General features: G+C 34.0%; 2 protein-coding genes across 3 annotated transcripts in view; both read right to left on the reverse strand.

The window, feature by feature from the left end:
* nectin4a (nectin cell adhesion molecule 4a) overlaps window positions 1-13,850 on the reverse strand; it is a 46,970-nt gene extending 33,120 nt beyond the window's left edge. The window contains exons 1-2 of one of the 2 annotated variants that reach the window (XM_056461142.1): window positions 13,265-13,850; window positions 2,345-2,554 (exon numbers count right to left, since the gene is read on the reverse strand). In XM_056461142.1, coding sequence (XP_056317117.1) covers window positions 2,345-2,554; window positions 13,265-13,313 — 259 coding nt within the window. In that variant the 5' untranslated portion in view covers window positions 13,314-13,850. Of the gene's footprint in view, window positions 1-2,344; window positions 2,558-13,264 lie in introns of both variants that reach the window. The other variant, XM_056461141.1, reaches the window with a different exon arrangement.
* A 3,928-nt stretch (window positions 13,851-17,778) lies between these two features.
* trmt10a (tRNA methyltransferase 10A) lies at window positions 17,779-26,299 on the reverse strand. The gene is made up of 8 exons (XM_056462747.1): window positions 26,247-26,299; window positions 24,951-25,152; window positions 23,725-23,887; window positions 23,478-23,549; window positions 23,318-23,392; window positions 20,942-21,091; window positions 18,350-18,455; window positions 17,779-18,258 (listed from the first exon to the last, which is right to left on the reverse strand). Exons 1-8 carry the CDS (start codon window positions 26,278-26,280, stop codon window positions 17,993-17,995), a joined length of 1,068 nt encoding a protein of 355 aa, XP_056318722.1. The 5' UTR covers window positions 26,281-26,299; the 3' UTR covers window positions 17,779-17,992.
* Between the last annotated feature and the right edge of the window lie 49 nt (window positions 26,300-26,348).

The following is a 26,348-nucleotide window of genomic DNA, read 5'->3' on the forward strand; positions in this document are numbered from 1 at the left end:
GACTATTTTTAAAACATAAATTCTGCAAGAAATAGCCAAATTGAAAAGGATTAGACTAATTTAGATTAAAACTGAAGGTTTTATTTAATCTATTTATTATGATTATTATTATTATTATTATTATTATTATTATTATTATTATTTGCATTTTTTACTTGAATATTATTTGTTTCCTTTTTATAATTGTTTTATTTTATTTTTTATTATTGTATCAATCTATTATCACTATACTTCTGTATTTATTGTTTGTTTAATGCATGTTTTATTGTCAATTGTTGTGTAAATGTTTGTTGGACCAAATTTGTAAGCTGTTGTGTTTGAATGTCAAAAAAAAAAAATCTAGAAAGTTTTAAAAATTCTTAAATTCAACACTGGTAACATTCAAATGTGGTTTGTGAAATATAAAAAATGGGCCTTATTTGTCATAGTTCTTGTACAAGATTTAAATTTAAATATTTAATTCATTTTTTACTTCTGATTTTGACAGAAGCACAGTAAAATTGCTGAAATAACACCATAAACAAATTTCAGTTCATATTTAACTCAAGCACTTTAAAAGGACCTATGTTTGTTTTTAAGTACTTTCCAGGCCTTGAATCCATATGTCTGAAATTCAGGTACTTTCAAGAACCCTCTGTACAGGACCAGATTCAAGGAACTAAAACTGCATTGCGATTTAGCAGAATATGTCTGAAATTACTCGGAGCTCAGCATACTAGTACAGCATTGTAAAGCCTGATTTATACTTTCGCCTGACGCTGCCTCGCGGATCTCCGCTGACTGTGTGCGCACCTCACAAAACAGACGAGACTTTTATACTAGATGCATTCGCTGTTGTGATATTCTTTAAAACGACAGGGGGTGGTCTAAAGAAACCAACTGTAAAATCAGATGGATATTAATTTTATTGAAGATTTTTAAACTAATTATTTTTATAAATTATTTCAATGTTAATTAAGATCTTTATAACCATTCAAGATTTTTTTTAATTCAAACTTTGATGCATCACTTGATTTTGTTCATAAAAAATAATAACAATAAAAGTACACTGACAAAAAAAAATACAGATGTTTTTTAGATTTAGCCCACTCTACAATTCACACATTTCTGTCTGGCTAGTTTGTGTCCTCTTCTTATGCTTAAAAGGCAGTAATGGTCCTAACATTCCTGACCATTATCACCAATAGGGCCTAGAAAAACAGGGCATCAGTATATTGTAAACCGATATGTTCAAACATTCCTTTCCAGTTCTCAAAGAAACAATTTGTTCTCTAATTATAGTTTTGTAACTATAAATTTGTTTTAAATTAAAAATTGTAATATATACATCAATGTAAAACCTATGACTGGTGGAAAAACATATTTCTGTAATTGTGTACCTGGGTCTCCACTTTTGCCATGGCCTCTTTTGGCTTTAACAAACTTATCCCTCAGGTTTTCCAAACTTTTACAAAAACGTTCCTTCTTTCCCACGGCTGTTGCAATTTCTAGCCAACAATTATTGTTTATCTGGTTCTCCCTAAGATCACGCATGGACGGATAATAATGATGTCTGTATAGGCACACCTGTTTCAGACAAAATCTCTTCAAAGTGATTCATATTTAACTCAAATCATACGCAGCACCACGTGAACTGTTCGCTCGAGTCTCAAAAAATGTTGTTCCCTCCGGCAGCCGAAATCATGTTGTGTGCACCCAAAGCGAACTTCCGCAAACACAATGATGACATTCGCTGCGCGCACTCAAGTGAATTAGCGGACACGTCAAGTATAAACCGGGCTTAAAGGGTTAGTTCACCCAAAATTTTCAATTCTGTTATTAGTTAATCACCCCCATGTCATTTCAATCTCCTGAGACCTTCAGAACACAAATTAGGATATTTTAGATGAAATCTGAGAGCTCTCTCATCCTCCATAGACAGCAAGGATCCAGAGACATTCAAAGTCCAGAAAAGGACTCAAAAACATTTTGTGGGACTTTAGTGGTTAAACTATAATTATACAAAGTTCCAAGAACACTTTTGTGCATCCAAAAACTTTGTTTGTCTATGTTCTGTTTTTGGTTCCTTTTCTGGACGTCTCAGGACAGATGCTGAACATGGGAGGCTCAGATTTCACCCAAGAATCTTAAAAGGCATTCTGAAGATGAACAAAGGTCTCAGGGTATTAAAATGACACGAGGATAAGTAATTAATAACAGAATATATATATTTTGTGTGACCCTTTAATGCAGAAACTCTATTTTGCTAATGAAATATTTCTTTGGTGAAAGGTGGATAGCAATCATGTTAAGGTTTTGGTATCTGTGAAGAAGTAAAATACAAAGTAAAAACATTTTGTCAAACCTGTCTGTCCTTCACTGAAATGAGCAGTAATGATCTGTTCTTCAACTCCATTGTTCTCTCGAACCCACACCACCTGCACCACCTTAATCTCGCTGTCCGACACATTGAATCGACAGGGCAAACGAGTTTCCCCCTCTGCCAAAGACCGCAGCTCCCAGGGGGACTCAGAGGGTTCTAGAAAGCTGTATTCTTCTTCACCACTTACACAGGCTGCTGTAAAGATAAAAAGTAAAACAGTCATTCAATATCATGCTTCATAAGAGATAATGTATATATCCATTGTTTTTCTCACAGAATAAAGCCAGACATGTTAATCAGCAGCAGCCTAACACAAAGCGGAAAACTGAAGGCTTTTACGTTGCAAAACAACTGCCTAGATGTACACTATCCCACTTATTACTACTACTACAACTACTATTGACTACTTTCCACAAATTTACTACATACTGATCTGATATGTAATTATTTACTAACCATTTAATTAAACGTAAAGCTTGCAGAAACAAAAAACAGCTGAATGCAGCCTACACTAACCCATGTATTTTTCAGTTACAAGATGGCAGCAAACAGTCAAGAACTCGTGACAAATAAGCATATAAATATGGATATGAATGTATTCACCAATGGTCAAGATGATTTGTTTTACCTGGATGAATTTGTTCCATTCCCATCAAAAATGATAATGATATAAGAACTGTTATTTATTTCTCAAATTCTATCAATATTAAAGTCCAAAATTACATCTCAAGAAGTAAAGACACAACGAAAGGAAATTGCTAAATGATAAAAACATTAACAGCCAATCAGAATCAACTGTAACTAACTTTAAAGATTAGCAGTGCAAGATTGTATTGTAACAACTCATTACTGCAACAACTAACTAATCGTCCAATCGTGTGCATTTATGCATGTAGGGATGGTCAAGATGATCAGTTGAATTTCAAACCGGGAATCAGATCTAGGATTTAAAGGGGGCCTATTATGCAAAAATCACTTTTATAAGGCGTTTAAACACAATTGTGTGGCAAAATTGTGTGAATATAACCAGCTTCTACTGGTAAAAAATTATCGATTCTAGTTTTTTTTTTATAAATCACACTTGTCTGAAGAAACACTTTGATTGACATTTTCCTTTTGTACGTGTCATCACCGGAAAGCCCTGCCCATTAGTATGATCTCTCCCTCATTAGCATAGGAGGTTAGTTATGTTTATGAATCTGCCACTATGCTGACACACAGGTATTTGTAGCCCCACCCTCTTTTAAAAAAAGGCTGGGAGCACAATCTCATTTGAATTTAAAGCGACAGTCACCCCACAATTTGTATTAAAGCTTTAAAGGGGCATTTTCAAGTTATAAAACATTATTTGTGGGGTATTTTGAGCTGAAACTTCATGCATCAAATACTAATTGGTGAAGTTCTTACTGTAGTATTTCTCACAAACGCTACGTGAGATCTGCTTCCTTTATGTCTGTTTGTTGTCTGACACAGCCGAGGGAGGAGATTAAGGAACGTAGAAAGGCATGTAGAGACGGTGGGCGGGGAGGACTAGCCTTAAAGGCGCAGTACAGTAAAACCGCCACCCAGTGCAAAAATGTAAAAAATAGAATCTTATAAAAGGTATAATAAAAAATCTGATGGGTGTTTTAAGCTGAAACTTTACAGACACATTCTGGAGATACAAAAGATTCATAATAAATCTGAAAAAGGGAGTAACCTAGGTGCCCTTTAAATCTTGTAAAAAGGGACATAATAGGTCCCCTTTAACTGACTTTGAATGTGGCATTGGTATTTGTTGTGTGACAGTCTGGTCTAAGCATCTCTAAGGGGCATCCAAGCATCCAGTGAGTGGAAACCCTGTGGGCAAAAAAAGCCTTGTTGATGTCGGGGTCAGATAAGAATGACCAGACTCTTTCAGATGATAAAAAGGCAAAACTATTTCAAATATGCACCCGTTACAACAGAAGTCTGTAGAAGAGCATCAAACACACAAGACTTTTTGAAGCTCTTACACATTTCTTGAGCATCACAAGCTTTAAACACAGTCATCTCACAGTAGTAGTAATCACTCATCTTCGCTTCATGATCAATTCCATCCCCTGCACTTCATATACTGGGTCCAACACTGGGTCCAGCACTTCATATACGACAATGTTTCATGTTGGCGACAATACAAAATGGCTAAAGATTTAAACTCAAGATGACTCATATAATGGAATCAATAGTTTTAAACACGGTGCACTTTTAGGTTTAAACCTCATCCGGATGTTTTCATCCATTTAGAGTTGAGTCACACACTGCATGGAAGGTAATTTTCCAAAACCCATAATAGGGGCTCTTTAACAGTTCATGTTGGTGGTGCAATGGTGGGGAATGACGAGGATGTTTTTTGACACTATTTGAGCCCATTAATACCAAGTGAGTGTCATTCATTCAATTCAGAGTATTGTTCCTGGCAAATATCCATCCTTTCATGACCACTGTGTGCCCATCTTGCTAAAGCTACTTACAACAGGATTATGCTCAATGTCACAAAGCTCAAATCATCTCAGACTGGTTTTCTTAAACTTAACAAGGAGTTCATTGAACTCAAATCATCTCCACAATCACCAGATCTTAATCCAATAGAGCAGCTTTAAGATGTGCTGAAACAGGAGATTTTCAACAAATCTACAGAAACCATTGCCCCTTTCAAACATTGATACGGGTAAATATCCGGAAAATTCCCGGAACGACTTTACCTGTAGATTTAAAAAGCGCTGTTCACACAGGCAAGGATGTTACGGATTTTTTTTTAGAAAAGAGCATTCACACATCTACTCAAAAATACCAATACATTCCGATATCAGAAATGACCTCTAACCGGCTACTCTTGTATTTGTGAACATTTAACTACATTACAAACTCTGTGGATAGATAAGTATTGTGAACAACTTCGATGAAAACATATGGAGGAACACTTTCACATTTCGAGATGTACATAATGTGTGTGTGCTGGCGCTCACCGGCTGCTTCACGTGCACACGCGTCAACAACAGCTTATCATAAGCATTTTATAGATATTTTTACACAGTTGGCATTAAGAAGGAACATGGAGACGTTATCTGACAAACATCTAGCAGCTAAATGTGTCTGGAAAAATATTCAAAGGCTTTTATTTTCATAAACAACGTGGATGTGAATGCGTCTGAATGTTCTGATTGACTGGAGTAGATGTCTCACGTCAGAATGCTCTAATCGTGAACACGAGCTTTCTGGCAATTTTCCTTCTGCGTTCACACAGCGCAGCAGTCCAGAAAATTACCTGTAATTGCCGGAATGAATTTACAGGTATTTTCAAAAAGGGCCTGTTCACACATACAGACCTTTCTGGAAAATTGCAGGTAATTTTCCGGAAAGGTCTGTATGTGTGAAAGGGGCTTATGTGATACAATCTTGTCAATATATATCAAAGTTGAAGGTTTCCAGCACCTATTTGAATTTATGTTAAGAAGAATTAAGGCACTTCTAAAAGCAAACTCAGAACTTGCAAGGTGTACCTAATAAAGTGGCCAGTTAGTGTGTGTATTAAAACTACTTATGATGATATTGTATATTTAATTTTAAAATGTCTTGCTCTGTGTTGCATTTAAAAACACAAACATTGAACATTTTTAATTCTGCCACCATTTACTCACCCTCCAAACTCATCTGAGAAGACTTTTTTTAAACAATGTTGAAAACTAGCAGCCATTGACTTCCACTATATTTTTTCTTACAATGGAAATTAATGGATACCGATTTATAACATTTTTCAAAAAAAATCTTCATTTGTGTTCAGTAGAAAAAAGGAAATGGGTAAAGGTTTGTAACCACTTGAGTGTGAGTAAATGGTGATTAAAACGTATTTCATTTTGGGAAACATTCATAATAATGTTATATAAGAGCTCAGACACTACACCGTAAAATATTCATAAGTTAGCAGTTTTCCATATTTTGTGCTTCACGTTTTTATTTTTTATTTATACTTTTTTAATTGCATTATGGGCTTTAGATTTTTCATCCAACAACTTTTAATTTTTAGTGACTTTTATTAACATTTTTAATCATTTAAAGTCAGGGTGCGAGTTACAGGGGGGTTTGGGGTGGACTGACCCCCCTAATTAATGCCTGATCCCCCCTGAAGGATGTCAAAACAACATGTATAGGGGGTCAGTCCTCTAAATAGTGAGAAATTGAGTTTGCTCTGATCTGTATCTTAAAAACTAACATTAAAAATGAAAATAATAGATAATATAAGTATACATTTGCCCACCCCTATAATGGTTCATACCATTATGAAAGCACAATCACTCCATGCGAGAAAACATTTATTTATCAGTCTGAAACCACCAGATCAGATCACCGATACACAACGTAAGAGTTCACAAGACACTTTTCTAGTAGCAGTTTGTTTCTGCATTTAGCCTAAAATTATAGTTGAATTAGATGCATAGTTTCTATAGTTTGACCTGCAGTAAAGTCTGGAATAGCTAATCAGAGGAAAGTGTAGGTCAGAATACACTAAATATCACACAAAACTCTGAAAACTTAAATAGGTATTATTAATAAATTAGATTAATTAAATTAGCTTAAATAAATACAAACATGTGATCCACTGAAGCATGTGATCCAAATAAAACATTTACATTACCAAAAAAGTTGACCCCATGATAGTCAGTGTATAATTAGCACAGTGTTTGAAGTGATATATTGTCTGGGTTGGTGTTGTATATTACACTACAAAAACCTTGTAATAAACTGCCAGTGCATTTTCTGCTATTTTACAGACTTATTTCTCTATGTTATTTCTTATACATTACACTATTATGTACTAAAATGTCCATAAAATCACTTTGTTAAACTGTAGAGTTGAATGTTCAACATCAAAAGTCGACAGAGGAGAGATCAACATCCCATAATGCAATTCTCAACTGTAAATAAACGGAAAACACTTGTGAATCACAAAATACTGAAACTGATAATTAACAGAACCAAGATTTGATCAAATGTTAAAGGGCCAGAACGACCATCCCATAAACATATATATCATACAGCTTCTGTTATTCAGGCACTGTTAAACAAAACTGAAATAACACCTTTAGGAGAAATATACCTGCAGTAAAAGTTTAGCTGAGGTCATCAGTGACCTGCAGTATATGTAACGTGAGCCTTTCCTTTTTTATCACTCTTTTGAACTGACACAGAGAACAGAGAAAGAGAAGCAGACACGGGAATAGATATGGATCACAAAATAAGAGAAAGGAAGTGCGGTGAGAGATAAACAGGTGTCTGGAAGAGCGTTTGTGGACTCGAGAGAGATATGCTGCTCGACTCGTTATATGTCTCAAGGCTAATTACTTTCGGGCGGCAGACGAGCAAAAGCAAACACTCGGATTCAAAGAGCGCGCACGCAAAATTAAATATCAACTTGTCTTCCGACTGAATATTGTCTGAACTTACTGAAAACTGAATTTTACTTTTAAAGGCAAAATAAACACACTGAAGAAAATACAGCATGAAGAGTAATATTGTAAAATATAACTTTTATAATAACAATGTAATAACTTTAATAATACACATTAAATAGCAATCGACAGGAATATATGAACACGTAATATTTCCTGTCGATTGCTGTTTTTTCAAGAGTTCACACTCAGCTGATGATTGATTATAAAGCGTGTTTGGCATGCTGTCCCGGGAGAGAGCCCTGAGCTCTGAAGATCCTCAAGCCTGGGGCTCCCTCCTGTTTGCAGGGCGAGAGGGGAGTTTGAGCTCAGGTAGATCTCGAGAATTCCCCTGCTTATGGCTAATGACAACTTAGAGATTGCTATGGAGAGATATACTGCTGATTAAGGCCCCGTTTACACTACTATGTTTTAAAACAGCGTATGCAGACATCTGAGCTGCAGGCAGTCAGCGGGTGCTTTGAGCACACCTCCCCAGGTGGGAGCAGCGCACATCGGACAGTTCATCAGGGATCTACTGCTGGATCTCATTTCAGTATAGATGCTCAGTATCTTGTCTATATATAACGACTCTTTGATTTTTTGATTCTATTCCTTGTTCTCAGGTAACGTGTTTTGGCTGAGCGCAAAGAAAATACATTAATTTATGTAACCACGTACACTGATTCTGCACATTTGACTGATTGCTTGCCTTTATTTCCTGTATAAATTGTAAGTTATACTTTTATAATGGCCATTATTGATTATTAAAACTGATATTCAGCAAAAGAGAGGATGTGTTTCGTATTTTCAATAAAAATGAAAGGAAGCAGTTTTGTTATAGGCTCCATTTTGTTATAAAAATGCATACAGTCATATAAATATGTAGCTACACGACGCCTCAACATTTTTAGTGTCTGTTAAGTTAATATCGAAATAAAAATAGGCAGTTATTCGGGCAGTTACTACACGTTTTCATTTTATTGTTAAGATAGTGAAAAATTATTGAAAAATACACTGTTCCCTTTTAAGATTTAACCATATCCTCTGGAGTTTGTTTTCCATATCAAACTTGCGAAGTCTGAACTTACAAGGAAAGGATGCAAGACTGAACTTTGTGAACTTGATATTGAGGAAAAGCCCCATTCAGATGGGCAAATGTGTGCAACCATGCCTCTATTTTCAGACGTCTCCGTTTTCCCTCATCCACAGTGATACGGAGCAGCAGCATTTTAAATATAAAACGGCCTCCTTGGCGTTTTCAAAATGCTCCGTTTTCGGGGCTGGAAAACTCTGGTCGCATGTTGCATGTCTTTGGTCTTAGGGAGGAAACCGGACAACCTGGGGGAAACCCACGCGAGCTCGGGGAGAACATGTAGACTCCGCACAAAAACGTCGACTGGCCTGGTAAGGACTTGAACCAGTGACATTTTTGCTATGAGGCAACAGTGCTAACCACTAGGCCACTGTGCCGCCCCATCAAGTAAAAGGGAGGAGGAGTTGGGGTGGAAGGAGAGATTCATCAAGATGAGGATAACTAAGCTAAGAAACGCTGGTTATTTATAGTGAGTTAGGAATCATCCAATTGGTGAATCACATGTTAGCTAATGCGGGACCAGTGGTCAATCGTAAGCACGAGATCCTCTCTCCTATAAATAAACTAGAGAGAGAGAGAGAGAGAGAGAGAGAGAGAGAGAGACAGAGAGAGAGAGAGAGAGAGAAAGAAAGAGAGTAAATGAGTGCAAGCGAAAGCATGTCACGTTTACCTATTGGCCCTAAACAATATTTTCAGCCAATCAGCTTACTGTTTACAATCACCCTCATTGGTTGGTGCAGTCAGCAGCGAAAACAAATAATCGCATAATGGTCTGCCTAAATAATATTTATATTTTCAAAATGGCAAAGAGGCTTTAAAACCACGAGTAAATCTGATAATGAGCCTGATCAAAAGAGATTTTAAGAAGATGAAACTGTGTGAATGGATCAAGATAGCAGGAGACAGAAGCAAAGTGATCTCAAATCGCCCATAAAACATGACACAAGAGGTAACTGTGGGCTCTTCTTGAATATTATACAGAGTATGTCATTTATTTTATTTTTTTCACTTGGCACATAATAGTGAAGTGAACTGAATAGTAATTGTTCATACAATTTATGTTTGTAGCGACATGTTTTTGTTATCCATGACTGACAAATAATAATTAAAGACCATTCAGAAATGTGATGGGTTTTGCTAAAACCGTTTAACGATGTCATGCTCCGGGAAAACTGAAATTGTTTGGTGCACGTCGGTCACAGTAACTTTTATTTCCTAGTTTTATTCTGGGAATTATTCCTTTACAAAGTAAGCACTGGTTGAAGTAAAAATTTAAGATTTTTTTTATATATAAAAGATCTGATAACTACACTATAAAAAGCGATTAGTTGACCTTACTTAGAAAACTGAGTAAACTTGTTGCCTTATAATTAAGTAAACTTTGTCAAAGTCAACTAAGTATTTCGGTTTACTTTAAGTAAAGTCAACTTGTTGCTTTTAATGCAATGGGTTTGCTCACTTTAAGCAATTAATCACTTTTTACGGTGTAAAAAATTGTGCATTTGTTGTGACTGAAAATCTGTAACTAAATGGAAAATACAGAGATTTTTCTAAGCGATTTCTTCGTTTTTTTCACAGCTAAACAGATTGAAACAAAATAGAAATTAAGAAATGAGAAATTATTGATCACATAAATAAAATGTGAAATGTAATCTGCCATCACTTTCAAAACGATGTTACTGTATGTACTGAATGTAAATGGGGCCATGAATAAGAAACATTACTTTGGTATTGTTTTGCAATTCAGCAGCTTCTTAGGATTATGGGTCATATAATCTATAAATTGCACACTTAATAGGAAGGCCAGTCTGAAAAGGTGTTTTTGGATTTTTAGTTCACCTTTAATCCCTTCAAATGTTACGTTTCTGAGTCATTTTAAGTCTGGATTGAACTTTGTCACCATCTCACATGAATGAACAAAAGTAATGGTAAAGTATTTCAGACACATGCATGTTGACAAGATTTCTGGCACAGATCCTCTGTCAACTGTCACACACAATGCATTGATTTACTCCAGTATGCCATGTTCCTGAGTCAACATCCTTCTAATGCTTCTTGTCTAATCCTACGTAAAATCAAGGGCCAATAAAAGCAAAAATAGATCTAATTTGTAATGCTAATATTTTTTTTACAGACTACAACTCTTCCTTTCCACCTAATTTGTGTTTGTTGTTTCTGGCCAGCGAATAACTGGTCCCCTGAATAAACCTGGTTTCTCTTAAGGTGTCTTTTCTCCATTTCTGTTGTCTGGTGGAGCTTGTGTTTCTTGTGACTATGTTTGACTTGCTTGCATCAACTTGACACTGAAATTCACTTGAACTTGTTTTATAATGAACTGAATAATGCCACTGTTGTCTTGCCAAATTTAGATTTGCCTCATTTTTAAAGTTTGCATATAAATGATTTTATCACATACCTGTTTACGTTACATTACTGCTAAGGTACACTGTAAAATAACTATCTGTAATCCCATATTCCCAATTCCACATTTTGGGATTTAGGTTTTTATTTTTCCCATTATGCTTTTGAATCGCATTATGATACCTTGATAGTTCTTCCAACAACTTTTAACCTTAAAAAGATTGAAAAAGTGACTTTTATCAACATTTTTAATAGTTTAAAGTGATATATTGTCAGGGGTTAGTGTTGCATAATATGCTACAAATACCTTATATTAAACTGCCAGTACATTTTCTGCTATTTTACAGACTTATTTCACTATATATATCATTTCATAGACCTAAAATGTCAATAAAAGTCCCTTTTTAAACTGTAAATAGAATTTTCAACATCAAAATTCGACATAGCTGAGATGAACCACCCATATTGCAATTCACAACCATAAATAAACAGAAAACAGTTGTGAATCATTAAATACACATTAAATACAAATAAAGTTTTTACAGTGTACTAACAATCTTTGTTGTATAAAGAGCTAAAAAATAAATGATTGACTTTAAATGACAATAATATGTAATAACATTACTTTACAGATCATTTATTTATATATACCTGTAGTAATTTAGTATTACAGGTAAACTGTATCATTTAATGGATCTAAAAACAATGACAAATAGCAATGGGATTCATTGTTTTTAAGTCACTAAATGCAACCTGTGCTAACTGGTAAGTTGATTTGGATACATGTGTCTGCTAATTTAATAAATGCTAAAGTATTTGCTGTTCAAAATAATACTGTTTAAAACCAAGGTACCTGGCTGGTTCCAAAGACCACAATTATCACAAAAACTAGATCATAAAATAGTCTCAAACCATCTCAAAATAATAGGCAAGTGGTTTAAAGCGCCAACCTCAAGGTTGTCAATAGTGGGAAAAGTTGACAATTTAAGGGGTCTCTTGTAGGCATGGGCTGATAAATGATTCTGACTGTATGATAATCTTGAATAAAAATATCAGTTTTATGGTATTGTGATTACTGTTCTAAAATAAGTTCTTTTAAAATGTTTGTGTAAAAAACTACTTTTTTCTCCTATTCAACACAATATATTTTATTTTGAGAAACCTTTAGAATATTTTGGGACAGTAAATGTCAGGCTAAATAATTCATAATGAATCAATGACTTTTGCTGTCTACATTAGTTTCAAAAACACTGCCTTCTTAACAATTTAAAACAGCATCTTTGGATATTTTTTCTGCTGGAGATACTGTTGTCCTAAAAAACCCAAAGATTTAAGTAAAAGAAAAACTTTCGTATGCCGTAGGAACGATATAATAAAATATTGGCGATTTTAAAACCTTGACTTTCCAAACCACGGAATACCTTGAAAACAGTTATAGTCCCATGGCTAGTCCCTTTCCAAAAGGACCCCCAGAAAATGCTCACCCAGGGCCCCAAATATCCTAACTACAGCACTGAGCCTAAATCCTAAAATCAAATGGTGATAACCTATGAATGTTGTTCATAAATCAGCAGAAATGTCGATGCAGGAAAATGTCTTAAGAGTCTAGAACACATATTAAATGTTCAGAGCCACTAACCCTAAATTAATGCACAATTACAGCTGAAATAATAGCTCTAACACTCTAAAAATGTAAATGTAAGTTACGTTGACAACACCATTCAATTCATCACACCCTTACAACTTCATCAACCCCAAAAAACACTCCTTAAGACTCTGCGTAACGTGTGTGTGTGTGTGTGTGCAGGGAGCGCCTGTCTGTCACACTGAATCACACACGCAGTTCGTCATGAGAACCAGTTCTTCCTGTAATATCAGACAACCGTAAACGTGTTGTGAAGCTTATTTTTCCAAAACGTTTAACCCCAAATCCTGCAACTAGCTCTAGAAAGTTTCCAATTACCCTGTATTAATTACAGTATATGTGAAAGGGCTCACCTGAATTCCAGATCACCGCAGCAAGAATATATGAAACTGCCTTCATCATCCTCCAGTTGAGACTTTTCTCCTGAGCCCGAGTTGTCAGTATGTCGATGTCAATGTAAAGCGCATTATTAATATGCCAAAACAGCGTCCATGTTGAGAGATGGCACTCCTGATTCAATTACATCGATCATAGATCCAGTCCCACAGCACACATTGGAGAAGAGAACATTCCCATACACAAAGACGTCCAGTGCAACAACAAAAAGAAATAAAGAAAAAAAAAATCACTCTATTTTAAGAAAAACACTAGAGATTTAGGATTAATTCATTTTAAGTTAAAAAAGACCGACATCCTTCGGTGAAAGCGAGCGTTTCTCCATGCGTCAATTCGAGTGGAAGCGGGAAAAAAAGTTTTAATCCAGTCATCCAGTCTTTATAATATTTTAACACCTACGACATGTTAAGAAAAAGAAAAAAGAGCGGATTTCCAATGATTCCTCCGACGGTGTGAATGAAAATGTTGTGAAAATGCTGGGAGAGAGGAAAGACACCTGTTGAACGGCAGCTTTCCATTGCGCAGTCGTGCACAGGTCCTTACTAGTACTGCGCACTCAACTTTCCAGTTTTTAATCCGGGTGTTTCTTCGCAATCTGATGATTCAATCTATTTTAGCTACTGATTTAATATTCTGTAATTGCTTAATCTTTTAAGTTCTTTAAAATAGTCAAACTTATCTCTTGTTTTTTTCTACCGTAATGGTTTCGTAATGGTTTTGTAAACATGTTTATTCTAAAAAGTGACTTGCACCAGTTATTAAAAACACATTAAAAGAGTGAGAGAGAGACAAAAAGAGAGAGACACACATGGTTATTATAAATGCATCATTGCAAATATACTGATTATTATTATTTATTATTACTGTTTACCCATAAATGTTGACTGTTAAATATACAGTTTCTTCTGATTTATTATTATGAATATTATTTATTATTATTATTTATTAATTTTTATTATTTATTTAGTACCATTATTAGTCACACTTTATTTTGATGGTTCATTTGTTGAATTTAAGTTGCATTGCATGTACATGCCAACTAATTATCATTAGATTATATGTAGACTGTTAGATTAGGGTTAGTGTAAGTTGACATGTACTTGCAAAGTTTCTTATAGTCAGTTGTCTGTTGAAGGAGCAGTATCAACAGCTATTAAGCAGACAGTCTACTAATACTCAAATGGACCATCAAAATATTATTTTACTACTACTATTTACAGTGTTTACCATGTTCTTTTTGAAATATATGTTCTTTTTAATATACATGTAGATTATTTATAAATGCATTATTTAAATTATTTATTAAGGCATTTATATATGCTTTGGTAATATAGCAATTATTGAATTGAACTGAACTGAATTGAATTGAGACAGAGAGAGGTGGTTCATTACGCTGTGGTGACCCCTGATGAGTAAAGGGACTAAGTCGAAAGAAAATGAATGAAAGAGAGAGAGAGAGAGAGAGAGAGAGAGAGAGAGAGAAACAAAGGTAATCAAATAATTTTTTAAAATTTTTAAAAGATCCTGTTTCAATTAATTTATAAATTTTGAACAAATATTGATAATATGAGAACTGTCCGCTTTATTTTTGTACAATTTTGTAGAACATTTAAAAATTTGACTTTGCGATTAAGCTTAAAAACAAGTGCCTTAAAGTTTCTTTACATCAATTTATGACCATAATGGTTTTGTAAATAAAAAACAAAACACGATGCAAAAAAATAAATTGATTACATTTTTATTAGAAGATCTTTAGGGCGACAGTAGCTCAGTGGTTAACACTGAGGCTTAACAGCAAGAAGGTCGCCGGTTCGAGCCCCGGCCTTACAAATAAAATGGTATTATTATTATTATTATTATTCGTTAAAAGGATCATCAAAGGATCTGATTTTATTTAAAATCGTAGATCAATATTCATTTCTTCATTCATTCATTTTACTTCTGCTTAGTCCCTTTATTCATCAGAGGTCGCCACAGTGGAATGAACCAACTTATACAGCATGTTTTACACAGTGAACGCCCTCCAACTGCAACCCAGTACTGGGAAACACCCACACACTCTCATTTGCACACACTCACACACTACGGCCAATTTAGTTTATTCAATTCATCTACAGCGCATGTCTTTGACTTTGGGGGAACCCGGAGCACCCGGAAGAAACCCATGCCAACATGGGGAAAACATGCAAACTCCACACAGAAACGCCAACTGGCCCAACTGGGGCTCAATCCAGCGACCTTCTTGCTGTGAGGCGACAGTGCTAACCACTGAGCCACCATGTTGCCCTACATCAATAATCATCCTACTAAAAATGTTATTTTATCTAATTTGACTATTGTGCTTAAACTTAAAGTGCTTTCCGAGATTCTTTAACCCCTCATAACAGTTCAGCAGCAAGACATTTTTCCAGTTTTTTGTTTCCGGATATATATGACTTTCAGAATCAAAAACAATCATGCTGGATGAATTACTACATCAGCATATCTGATCAATTTTTGTGAGTGTGGTGACATAATTAGCGCATACATTTTTCTGTTTTAAATCTAACATGAACTGTTATGTATCTGGTTGCATTCTTGGCCTAAAGGGAAAAAAGCACCAAAAACTGTAAACCTGTTCTTCCTCGTGAAAACAGTTAAAGCCCCGGGCACTTTTGCTGTGTTCAATGGAAGAGAGTTCCAGATGGGGGTTTGAGCTAAAAAAAAAGACAGTCATGGATGGTAAGCCACGTGGTAATACACCATGATTATCATTTAGGATTAAGCACTGTAAGTGTCTGAAAATGTCATTATATTAAACAGGAAATATTAAGTTCACATTTTTATTCTTCTCACACATTTTGCATCATATTTATTTATTATTTCTCTCTCCCTCTTAGATATCAGTGATGCAGTGCCAATATGTTTCAATATCTGAAAACTGAACTGGAAAATAGTCACTCAAAAAGTAATAAAAATATATATAGAATAAATAAACAGAGATTACACTGTACTGGTTCAACAATATTAAGGAATGTTTCTAGCAAATCTTTAGCCATTTTCTTCCATTTTTATTTAATCAAAATAAAAATTTTGAAGTGTCAATTAATTAACTTTTTGGTGCAAATAAGGTGTATAGTGACATCTAGAGGACATGTAGTTTTTAAAAAATACCAACAAAATTTAATTATAGAAATGCATTTAAAGAGATAGTTCGTCCAAAACCAAAAAATATGTCCTCATTTACTCAACGTTTACCTATCACAAACCAGTTTGAGTTTTTTTTTTCCTTTCTATTGAACAAAGTAGTAAGTGACCACTGACTTCCATAGTATTTCCCACTATGGAAGTCAATGGTTACTTTCTAATATTTTTCAAAATATCTTGTTTCGTGTTCAAAAGAAATGAATGATCCCTGCATGAAAAGTTCATGCATGAAAAGTTTCTCTCTAAATTAAAATCCTCAACAATAATGTTTATTAGAGTAATTTGGTCTATATCCACACAGTATCAGAGATATTTTTGGATGCATATGCAAATCTCTCGTTTCAGCTCATGCCCAATGTGCTCTATTGTACTGAGAGTTAAGGCTGTGAAAGATATATGAACTCACTTTTACGTTGCCATGTTTAGAGCAAACTAAACCACTTTTCTTCCCCCATTTTAATGCTCAGTTTGAACAACACACTGTAAAACAATTAATGACAACAAGTCCAGACTACAAATACTTTTTTTTCTAATTTTAATAACAATAGTAAATAAAAATAAATATTAATAAAAAATTAAGATCTTCAAATTTTCAGTTTGAGTAATATACGTGGAGTTGACTAAGTTAATTTGATTAAAATAAAAAAGGCAGCCAGATTTTTATATATTTTTTTACAGTGCAGTAGATCAACTCAACATTAACAATATTTGCTTTACTATGTTAATTTCTGCCACATTAGTGCAGACAATCAGATGAAGAGGTGTACCTAATAAAGTGGCCAGTGAGTGTTCATATTATAGGCTGTCACTACATTCATATATACTAAGACTTAATCCTATTTATTTCAGTTGTCTTCATCAAATTTACTACAACATAATTATTCAAATGCATGCAATGATTATTTAAACTAAGAACAAAACTGGATTGAAATATGAGAGAAGAAAGGTTATATTTCTCTCACTGGAATTTGAGATTTCTGTACCTCCCTTTTGCTGTCTGATTGGTCTGTGGTCTTATTTCTTTTCTGATATTGGCTGGCTTACATCTGAATCCTGCCATGTCCAAGCTTGTTCTCTTGGCCCACAGGTACAAATCCCTCTGTGGCAGAACAATAAAAACTGCAGATTCAGTTTCTCAGTTAGCCAGAAAAAAGAAGTTTTGTGTTTTAAAAAGCCTATTCCTTACAAGAATGTGATTTAGAACAATATAGGAAGTGCACAAAAAAAACAGATTCTCAGAGATATCAAATATTCACAATGAAAGAAAGATTTATTGTTAGCCGTTTTTGTGGTTTTGCTCCGTTTTGTTGTAGTTTTTCCACACAGAGCAACACATTTGTCGTTTGTTATTTTTTATTCTTACTTTCCAATCAATTTGTTTCAACAAAAACACATTCAAGTCAAACTTTTGCATATCTCAAACTGAGATAATATTGAACTTAAAATAAACAAACAGCCATTTTAAAAAAAAAACTATGAAAATGCATAAATATAAATCTCTACACTGTGTTTTTGCCATTGGAATCTGACTGGTTTGGCACAAGTTTGTGTTCTTCTTGTTTGTTATCTGATTGGTCCTTTGAGTCTGTTCTTCTTTCTGTTAGATGTTCTGAGTCTGAATCTTCATCAGACTCTTCCTCATCCTCATCTTTTCCGAGTGTGTTCTCTTGGCCCATGGGTACGGCTCCCTTCCTCTGCGGCAGGACAGTGAAGAAAGCTTCTTGCCAATCTCGTTTCTCCAGGAACGCTAAGATGATCTCAAAAACTGCAGCAAGAGGCAGATGGATTGATTTATTTAGAGCTGTAGTATTTTACACAGAATACTGGATATTTAGTGTATAGGAAGGTCATCTCACCGTGATTGACAGCCAACACTTTGCGGCTGTTCATCTTGACAAAACTGCCCAGTGGAAGCTGAGCATGGGCAATGCCGAGCTCTTGTGCAAGGCTAAATGTGATGCCCTGTAATCAAGCAACACTGTAAAAATGCTGGATTCCACACAATTCCTTCATGTTGTTTCAACACAACTTAATTAAATTTACAAATTTAAGTAAAAAAAAATAATAAAACTGTTGAATAAAACTGTTGAATTGTGTTGATTCAGGTAATTTTAAATAAGTAGTTTGAACTAGCGAAGCAGCAAATGTGTGATATAAAAATAAAGTGTTTTAGAGAAGCTTCCACTCTAGATCTGCTAAAAATAAAATAGTTTTTTTATTCTTGCAAGCAGGGCCTGTAAAATTTGGCTAGAACTTGCATAAGCAGTCATAAAATCTGATGAAATTATTTTCATGTTTTTGAAAATGATAAAAGTCTTTGATGATGGCAAAGCTAAATTCATTATTCATTGTGCCATGATTCCTTTATACAGTAAATAAGTCATTTTATTAATCTGACTACAGATTTGCAGTGTTGTTTGATAAAAAGAAAACAACAAAGATAAGGATATAAAGACCAATTTTTATTCTGTCATTTTTAATCAATATCCTAAATAAAAGTATTAATCAATTATTAATAATATGTAATTAATTCCACAAAAAACGGCAACTGTTTTCTGTTGCTGATAAGGATAAGACTAAAATAAGACTTTAAAGACTTATTTTTATTGTAAATCTTGCCTGAACACCCCTTCCTTCTGTCAATAGTTTTGATATAAAAGGAATTAAATTAATAATGCGAAGAAACATTTTGTTCTGTTGCTGTCATGAAGACATTTGTGTTTCCTCTTTTATCGCTGATTAGGTCATTTAAACTGCAAAAGCAGTAAAAGTGTGAATGTTTACTAATGTTGTGAACTGAAATCTCTTTGCAGTAAAAAAGACTAAGAATAAGAAATGGACTGAAATAAGGAAGCTGATAATTCAGCTTTGAATCACTGGAACAAATGATCATTTAAAATATATTAAAACAGACTCTTTTGAAAACCTCGATTATTTGGATCAGCTGTGTTTGATTAGGGTTGGAGCAAAACTGTGCAGCGCTGAGGCCCTCCAGGAATCGAGTTTGAGAACTATGCTTTAAACTATAGTCATATTTCACAGCATTTTGATCAAATAAATGCAGCCTTGGTGAATAGAGTAGGCTTCTGTTATTAAACATCTGACATTGTTATATTTTGTTTCACTGAAATAAATATTCAGTGTTTCTACAGGTTTCATCAATCAATCGACTTTTTTTTAGACCTTTTTAAGACCATTATGAATTAAATTACAGATGTATAGAAGGCTAAACGCTAGGTTTTTTTTTTTAAACAAATGGCCTAGTTAAAATCTTTTTTTTTTTAATTACAAACATATGTTATAGTATGGAAGATAGTTAAACCACATTGGTAAATGGAGTTAATAAAGAAACTTTTTGCAAAACTTTATTTTCTTTATATTTTATATATTCACCTTATTCTCCACATACGAGCAGGTACAGCCATTTTAAGCTTTTTGGTTCGAGGCTTCCATTTACTTCCATTTATATTTAGACCTTAAAAACAGATCATTTTACTGATTTCTGTTGCAAACTGATGTTTTCTTATTGTCTGTATAGTCATGCCCTTGTCATTTCTCCCAAAGGCAACTGAATCAGTTCTAAAACAAGTCGATACTCTGATATGGTGTATGTATAAAGTTTCATCTTATGCCTTGAATAACTGTACTTGGAAAGTGTTCATTAATTCAGACTGATAGCATAAGAGGATTGAATCATGCATAAAATAATAAAACAAATTACAAACAAGGTTGCTTTATGGTTGTTAAACAGCATTCAGGTAAAGAAACAGAAAAACAATAAACACTGCATCATCTTCATTGTAATGTAAACAATCTACCAACTTCATTGTATAAATAATAAACAAAAATGTATCTTAATCACCTTCACTTTACATTTGGAAAGAATTAGATATACCATTTCTGGGAAATCTGATAAAATTTGATAAAATGTGGGATCCAGTCTTTCTTTTTCTAACACAACATAAAGACTAATAATGTTGTTTAATTTCTGAAGACTTGTAAGCTTTTTTTCTTTTCTCTCTCTTTATTTAAATTGCGGTGTCTTTTTGTAGGTCATATACGTCTCGTATGTCGCCATTTTTTCCTTGCTTCATGCTTAATTTTACATTTTGCACAGATTATTGTTACATGATGGGTTTGTCTGTCTGTTCATTGTCTTTTTATGTCTGCAAAAACTATAATAAATAAATTATCTTTTTTAAAGTTACAACTGCTACAATTTCTTGTGCCTGATTGCTTTAAAAACACAGGCAGACTTCCTCTATAAAGAAAAACAAAAACTTATGGCTCCTGGTCAACTATAAACCCAACTCAACATTGCATATCCTGCGATGTGACTATTGCAGATGCACATATTGCAATCCAGATGCTGAAACGATATGTTGTACTGCCCTAATAAGAAAGATCTTCTTTTAGTTTTTCACTTAGTAACTGTGAGACACTCTCACCTTATGGTGGTTGTGGTCCACCAGACCGCCGATAACATAGGCTTTGTTCTCATCCAGCTCCTGCAGCACATTGGGTGAATCTGAGGTGAGGTAGACCAAATCCTCCTTCTTCAGGATTTCATGAAATGCATCCGTTTTGACATGGACATCCTGCACCACATACAGATTTACATCAAATGCTTGAAGGGTTCCCATTTCCCAGAATCCATATCTTAAATATATTTATACCAGTGCTGCAAACACATCTCAATTAAATATGTTGGAAACGGGTAACCATTGACTACAATAGTATTTCTTTTTATATTTACATTTAGCAGACGAAGCGACTTACAAACGAGCCGGTATTTATCAATTCAACAAGAAGAGGTAATACACACAAGAAGTGCTAGATATACAAAGGAAGTGTTTGTGCTCATAAAATTAAGAGCTAGAGTTAGGAGAGGGGAATTTTTTTTTTTTTTTGTGGTTCTACAGGTGGTTATCAAGCCCACTTACCTGTGTGAAGCACACCTGATAAATGCACAGTGCTTTTTGTTTAGTTATTTATTACATATAATGCCAATGGATAACATTTCAACATTTTCAAGATATTTTTTTGTGTTCGTCAGAAAAAAAAAGAAACTTAAAAAAGTTTTGAAATTTTGAATAACAGGGTGAGTAAATAATGGGTAAATTTTCATTTTTGGGCGATCTATCCATTTAAGGTCAAATCTGCTATTTATAAAATGAGCTTTGTGCAGACCTAATGTCTTGCATGTGTGTGTGAGACAGACATATTTAAAAAAAAAAAAAAAGTCTGTGAAGAAAATCTCTGAGCATTGAATTACATATTTATTATGGACTGATGTACTCATTTTGCATTAGTTTTGTATACACAAGCCAAACTGTAATTTGGTTATACAAATGGTAATATAAAAAATGTATTATAATAACATAATAAAAAATCTTTATAAAAAAAATCTAATTTATGGTCAGAATACTTAAAGGAATAGTTCACTCAAAATGCAAATTTACAGCAAAATCACCCTCAGGCCATTGAAAATGTAGGGTTTTTTTCTCCAGTAAATGAATGAAGATTAAGCTGAATCCATGGTCCTTGATGTTTTGTATAATGCAATTGAACGGTCACCCGTTTTTGAGAAGAAAAATTAACACATAGAAACAAATCCAAAACAATCCCAGTGACTCCTAATTATACATGTGCAACAGATTGAACATTAATTAGATTATTATTAGCATTAATACGCAGCCTATAGGTAAACAGTTCTCAGTCACTTCATGATGTAGATGTGAGCGCACTCTCAGACAAAAGAGACAAAGAGGAGACAAAAGATTAAGGATGCTAATTTTTGCCAAAATGGTAACCTGTGATTGTCCAAGATGTAGAAATTGCTATAAAAATTACACTTACAGTGATGACACCATTCTGATCAATGAACTTGAGTAGCCAGCAGCTAGCTCTCTGCAACTCTAACATGGTCACCCACTGAAGCTAAAGCAGGGCTGCGCCCGGTCAGTACCTGTATGGGAGATCACATGGGAAAGCTAGGATGCTGCTGGAAATGGTGTTAGTGAGGCCAACAGGGGGCGCTAATCTGTGGTCTGCGTGAGTCCTAAGACGCCAGTATATTGCTAGGAACTCTATACTGCTCAGCCATCTTTCGGATGAGATGTTAAATCAAGGTTCTGACTCTCTGTGGTGATTAAAAATCCCAGGATGTCCTTCACAAAAAAAAAAAAAAAATAAAAGAGTAAGGGTTTAACCCTGGCCAATTTTACCCACTGGACTCTGTCCATCATGGCCTTATAACCCTTCCCATTTTATAATTGGCTTCATCAGTCTGTCTCCTCTCCACCAATCAGCTGTTGTGTGGTCTGGCGCAATATGGATGCACTTACGTCATCCAGGTGGATGCTGCACACTGGTGGTGCATGAGGAGATTCCCCCCAAAAATGTGTAAAGCGCTTTGAGTGTCCAGTAAAATGCTATACAAATGTAAGGAATCATTATTATTGTGTGTCAGTGTATGCTTGCATATAAATCATCAAGCAACTAGAAGCTGAACTTCTGTACACACCGAGGACTGATCACCCAGGTTGGGAAATTAATAATATTGTGTAAATAATGTTCCATTTTCTACACTGAGAAATTGATTTGGACTTGTTTGTATGCACATGTTTATTCTTAATCTAAATAAATGGTAACCATTGACTGCCATTATATGACTCAAAAAGTCACCTAAATCTTGGATGACCTGAGAGTGTGTAAATTAACAGGAAATGTACATTTTTTGATGAATGATGCCTTTTAAAAAAGTGTGAAATAAGGTAAATTACTGTAATATTTACCATTAGTGGTGTCATTTCATATCTTACCTTCCAGTTAACCCAGCCTTTATTAATTTCATCCATGATTTGCTTTAACTGGCCACCGTGACTCGTGAGGTAAAACTGTTGAAGGAAACAGGTTGTTAATCAAAGTTAATCTTGAAGTGTTTAAAGATCATCATCAGATCTATATGAAGGTAACACTTGCCTGGGCTGGATGAAGGGTGCGTCTGTTTTCAGCATAGCACCTCTGAATTTGCTTGTGAAGCTTCTTTACATCCTACACCATAATAAAGTATATGTATGCTTTTTAAATTCAGCGACTTCTCTTTAAAATAACTTTCAACAAGATTTCTCTGTGAAACTGATTGTACTACGAAAGAGAGCAAGGTGTGAGGTGCATGTCACTGAACTTGTGTCAATGATATAGGGCTGTTGTGAATGCGTAGAGTTACCTTGAGCACCATGAGGTTATCAAAGCTGCAGTCAATGATCAGTCGGAGAGAGCTGGGCTCTGCTGACCTGCGCAGACGCTTCTTTCCTGTCCACTCCACTCCATCGTCTCCCTGAGCTTGTCTTTCTAATTTCCTCTGCTGTTTTCTTTCTTTTCGCTTCTGCCTGTGCAAGCAGGGAAAAATACATTACACTCTAACAGACAATAGCAAAGTAAGACTGACTGAATGATTGAGTGACTGAATGAAGAAATTAATGAAAACAAAATGTATATACACGTGAGAAGTTTACTGAATGTGTAACAGTATACCAAACAATTTTACCCAGTGCCTCATAATTGATGATTAAATTAATAAATAATAAATGAAGGTAAATAAATGATTATTACTGAATGATGTTGTTATTCCCATCTAAAACTAAAATTAAATAAAGCTGAAAAAAAATATATATATATTTAATCAAAAAATTCTAGATAGAAATTAATTAAATTAAAAATGGTGCCTGGAAACAAATAGAGTAGGTATAAAAGGTATAAACAGGGGCAGAAAGAATCTGCGGGACAGTTTTTGCCATTTCAGAACAGAATTTTATTTAAAAATCTGTAGATTTAAGCAGAATGATTTTGGTTGTATAACACACTTAATATATGAAATAAAAAATAATACCTTTTTAACTTATTTAATGTTTACAAAGCAAATCCAGTTAGATCCACTTTTTTGGTAAACAAATTCTCTCATATAATATCTCTCATATAAAGTCTTTCATTCAATAAATTTACTAAAAGACAGAAAATATTACTTTGCAAACTGTATTGTAAATAAATCAAATGAACATTTTCATATTAGTCAATAATATCGCTAAAATTTTATTTAAAAAAAAATGAAGAAATATAAATTTGCACACAAGTAAATAAATAGAATGATGGGCTTAAAATCTGCGGATTTCTGCGCATTTGAAGATTCTGTGTGGGGGTATAAATAAATAAATTAAAAAGAGATTAAAAGTTACATAAAAAAATGAAAACATTCCAATAAAATTTTTTTAATATAATATTAAAATATAATATACATATATACATATAAAATATATATATACACATAAAATATATATACATATAAAATATATATATACACATAAAATATATATACACACATAAAATATATATACACACATAAAATATATATACACACATATATATATATATATAAAACAACATTACAGCACATACTTGCGAAGCTCTCTCTGTTCTTCCCATTGTTGACTCTTAAGAAGCTTCTTTTTTTGTCTTTTTGACATTGTTTCTACTTCTCCAGTTTGTAAAGTCTCCTTTTCATCTTTTGCAGGTTCATATTCATTGTTTGCACATTCGTGGTGGCTCTCCTGCACTGCAGGTTCATCAGCCATACTAGCGGCCATTTGATGCGAAAATCCTGAACCAGCAACAAACATAATAAAGAAATGTTAAGAGATCTTTTTCAGTTTAATATAAAAAAATAACTGACCATTCTTTTTTTTTTTTTAATGACGATGTTCCTAAAATTCATCACTTTGTTGCTAATTTTGCACTACTTTGTTTCTGAATAATTTAAAAACATTTACAGGTACATAGATTTCAAAATGGATATTACACATTTCAGTGGTGAACATTTTAAGAATCACTTAATGATAGTTCATCCAAATATTAAGATTCTGCCATTTACTGACCTTTGGCAAATTGTAACCTATGAGTTTCGTTCTTCTGCTAAACTCAAATGAAGATATTTTGAGAGATGTTTTTAACCAACCAGTCGATGTCAGCATCTAACTTCCAAACTATGTTTTTTAACTTTGAAAGTCAATAGATAGCATAAATAGCTGTAAGTTAGATAGATGTTGCTTTATGAAAATGATTGACAATATCTTCTTGTTTGTTAACAGAAAAAAGAAACTCCCATAAGAGTAAAATATATGTAGTCAGAGTAAGTAAATAATAAAAGAATTGTGAACCATCTTTTTAAATGAATGAAATTCTCTCAATCAGTGAATATTTTAGGTGAACTGATTTAAAAGATTCCACTCACTGTGCGGATTTAGTATCCTGCCTACTGCTCAAAACAAAATTATATATGCACAATAATGTAATAACACCCATTTGCTTCAGATTTAAACACAATTTGTAACGTTACCGTTGGCAAGTTTAACGCTATAACTTATAACATTAAAAAGGTTTCTGAGAAACAGGCGAGGACGCTATAATGTTACCTTATATATTTTCTGTCACTTTCCAATGAGCTATTTGGTTTAATCGTTTAAGTATAATTTCATTTTATTATCATTATGTAACGTTACGTTATATTACACATAACGTTATAATAATTCAAATACACCTCAGCAGTTTTACAAACATCAGCTGCTTCAAAATATATTAAAATAACGCAAAACACCAGGGGATTTTAAATAAGCCATACGTCGTAAAATGTTGGTGATAAGTGTTAAATTACTTAAAAAAAAATAGCAGAAATACAAATATGAAAGAGTGAAGTACCTCTAAACTGCTGTCTCTGCGGTGCTGTTGTCATCTCATGTGCGGTAAAATTTGCTGCGTCATTTAAAAGCGACTCGTTTAGTCGATACAGGCGTACACACA

This window comes from Danio aesculapii, chromosome 7, assembly GCF_903798145.1.
Source record: "Danio aesculapii chromosome 7, fDanAes4.1, whole genome shotgun sequence".
NCBI classification, from domain to species: Eukaryota; Metazoa; Chordata; class Actinopteri; order Cypriniformes; family Danionidae; genus Danio; species Danio aesculapii.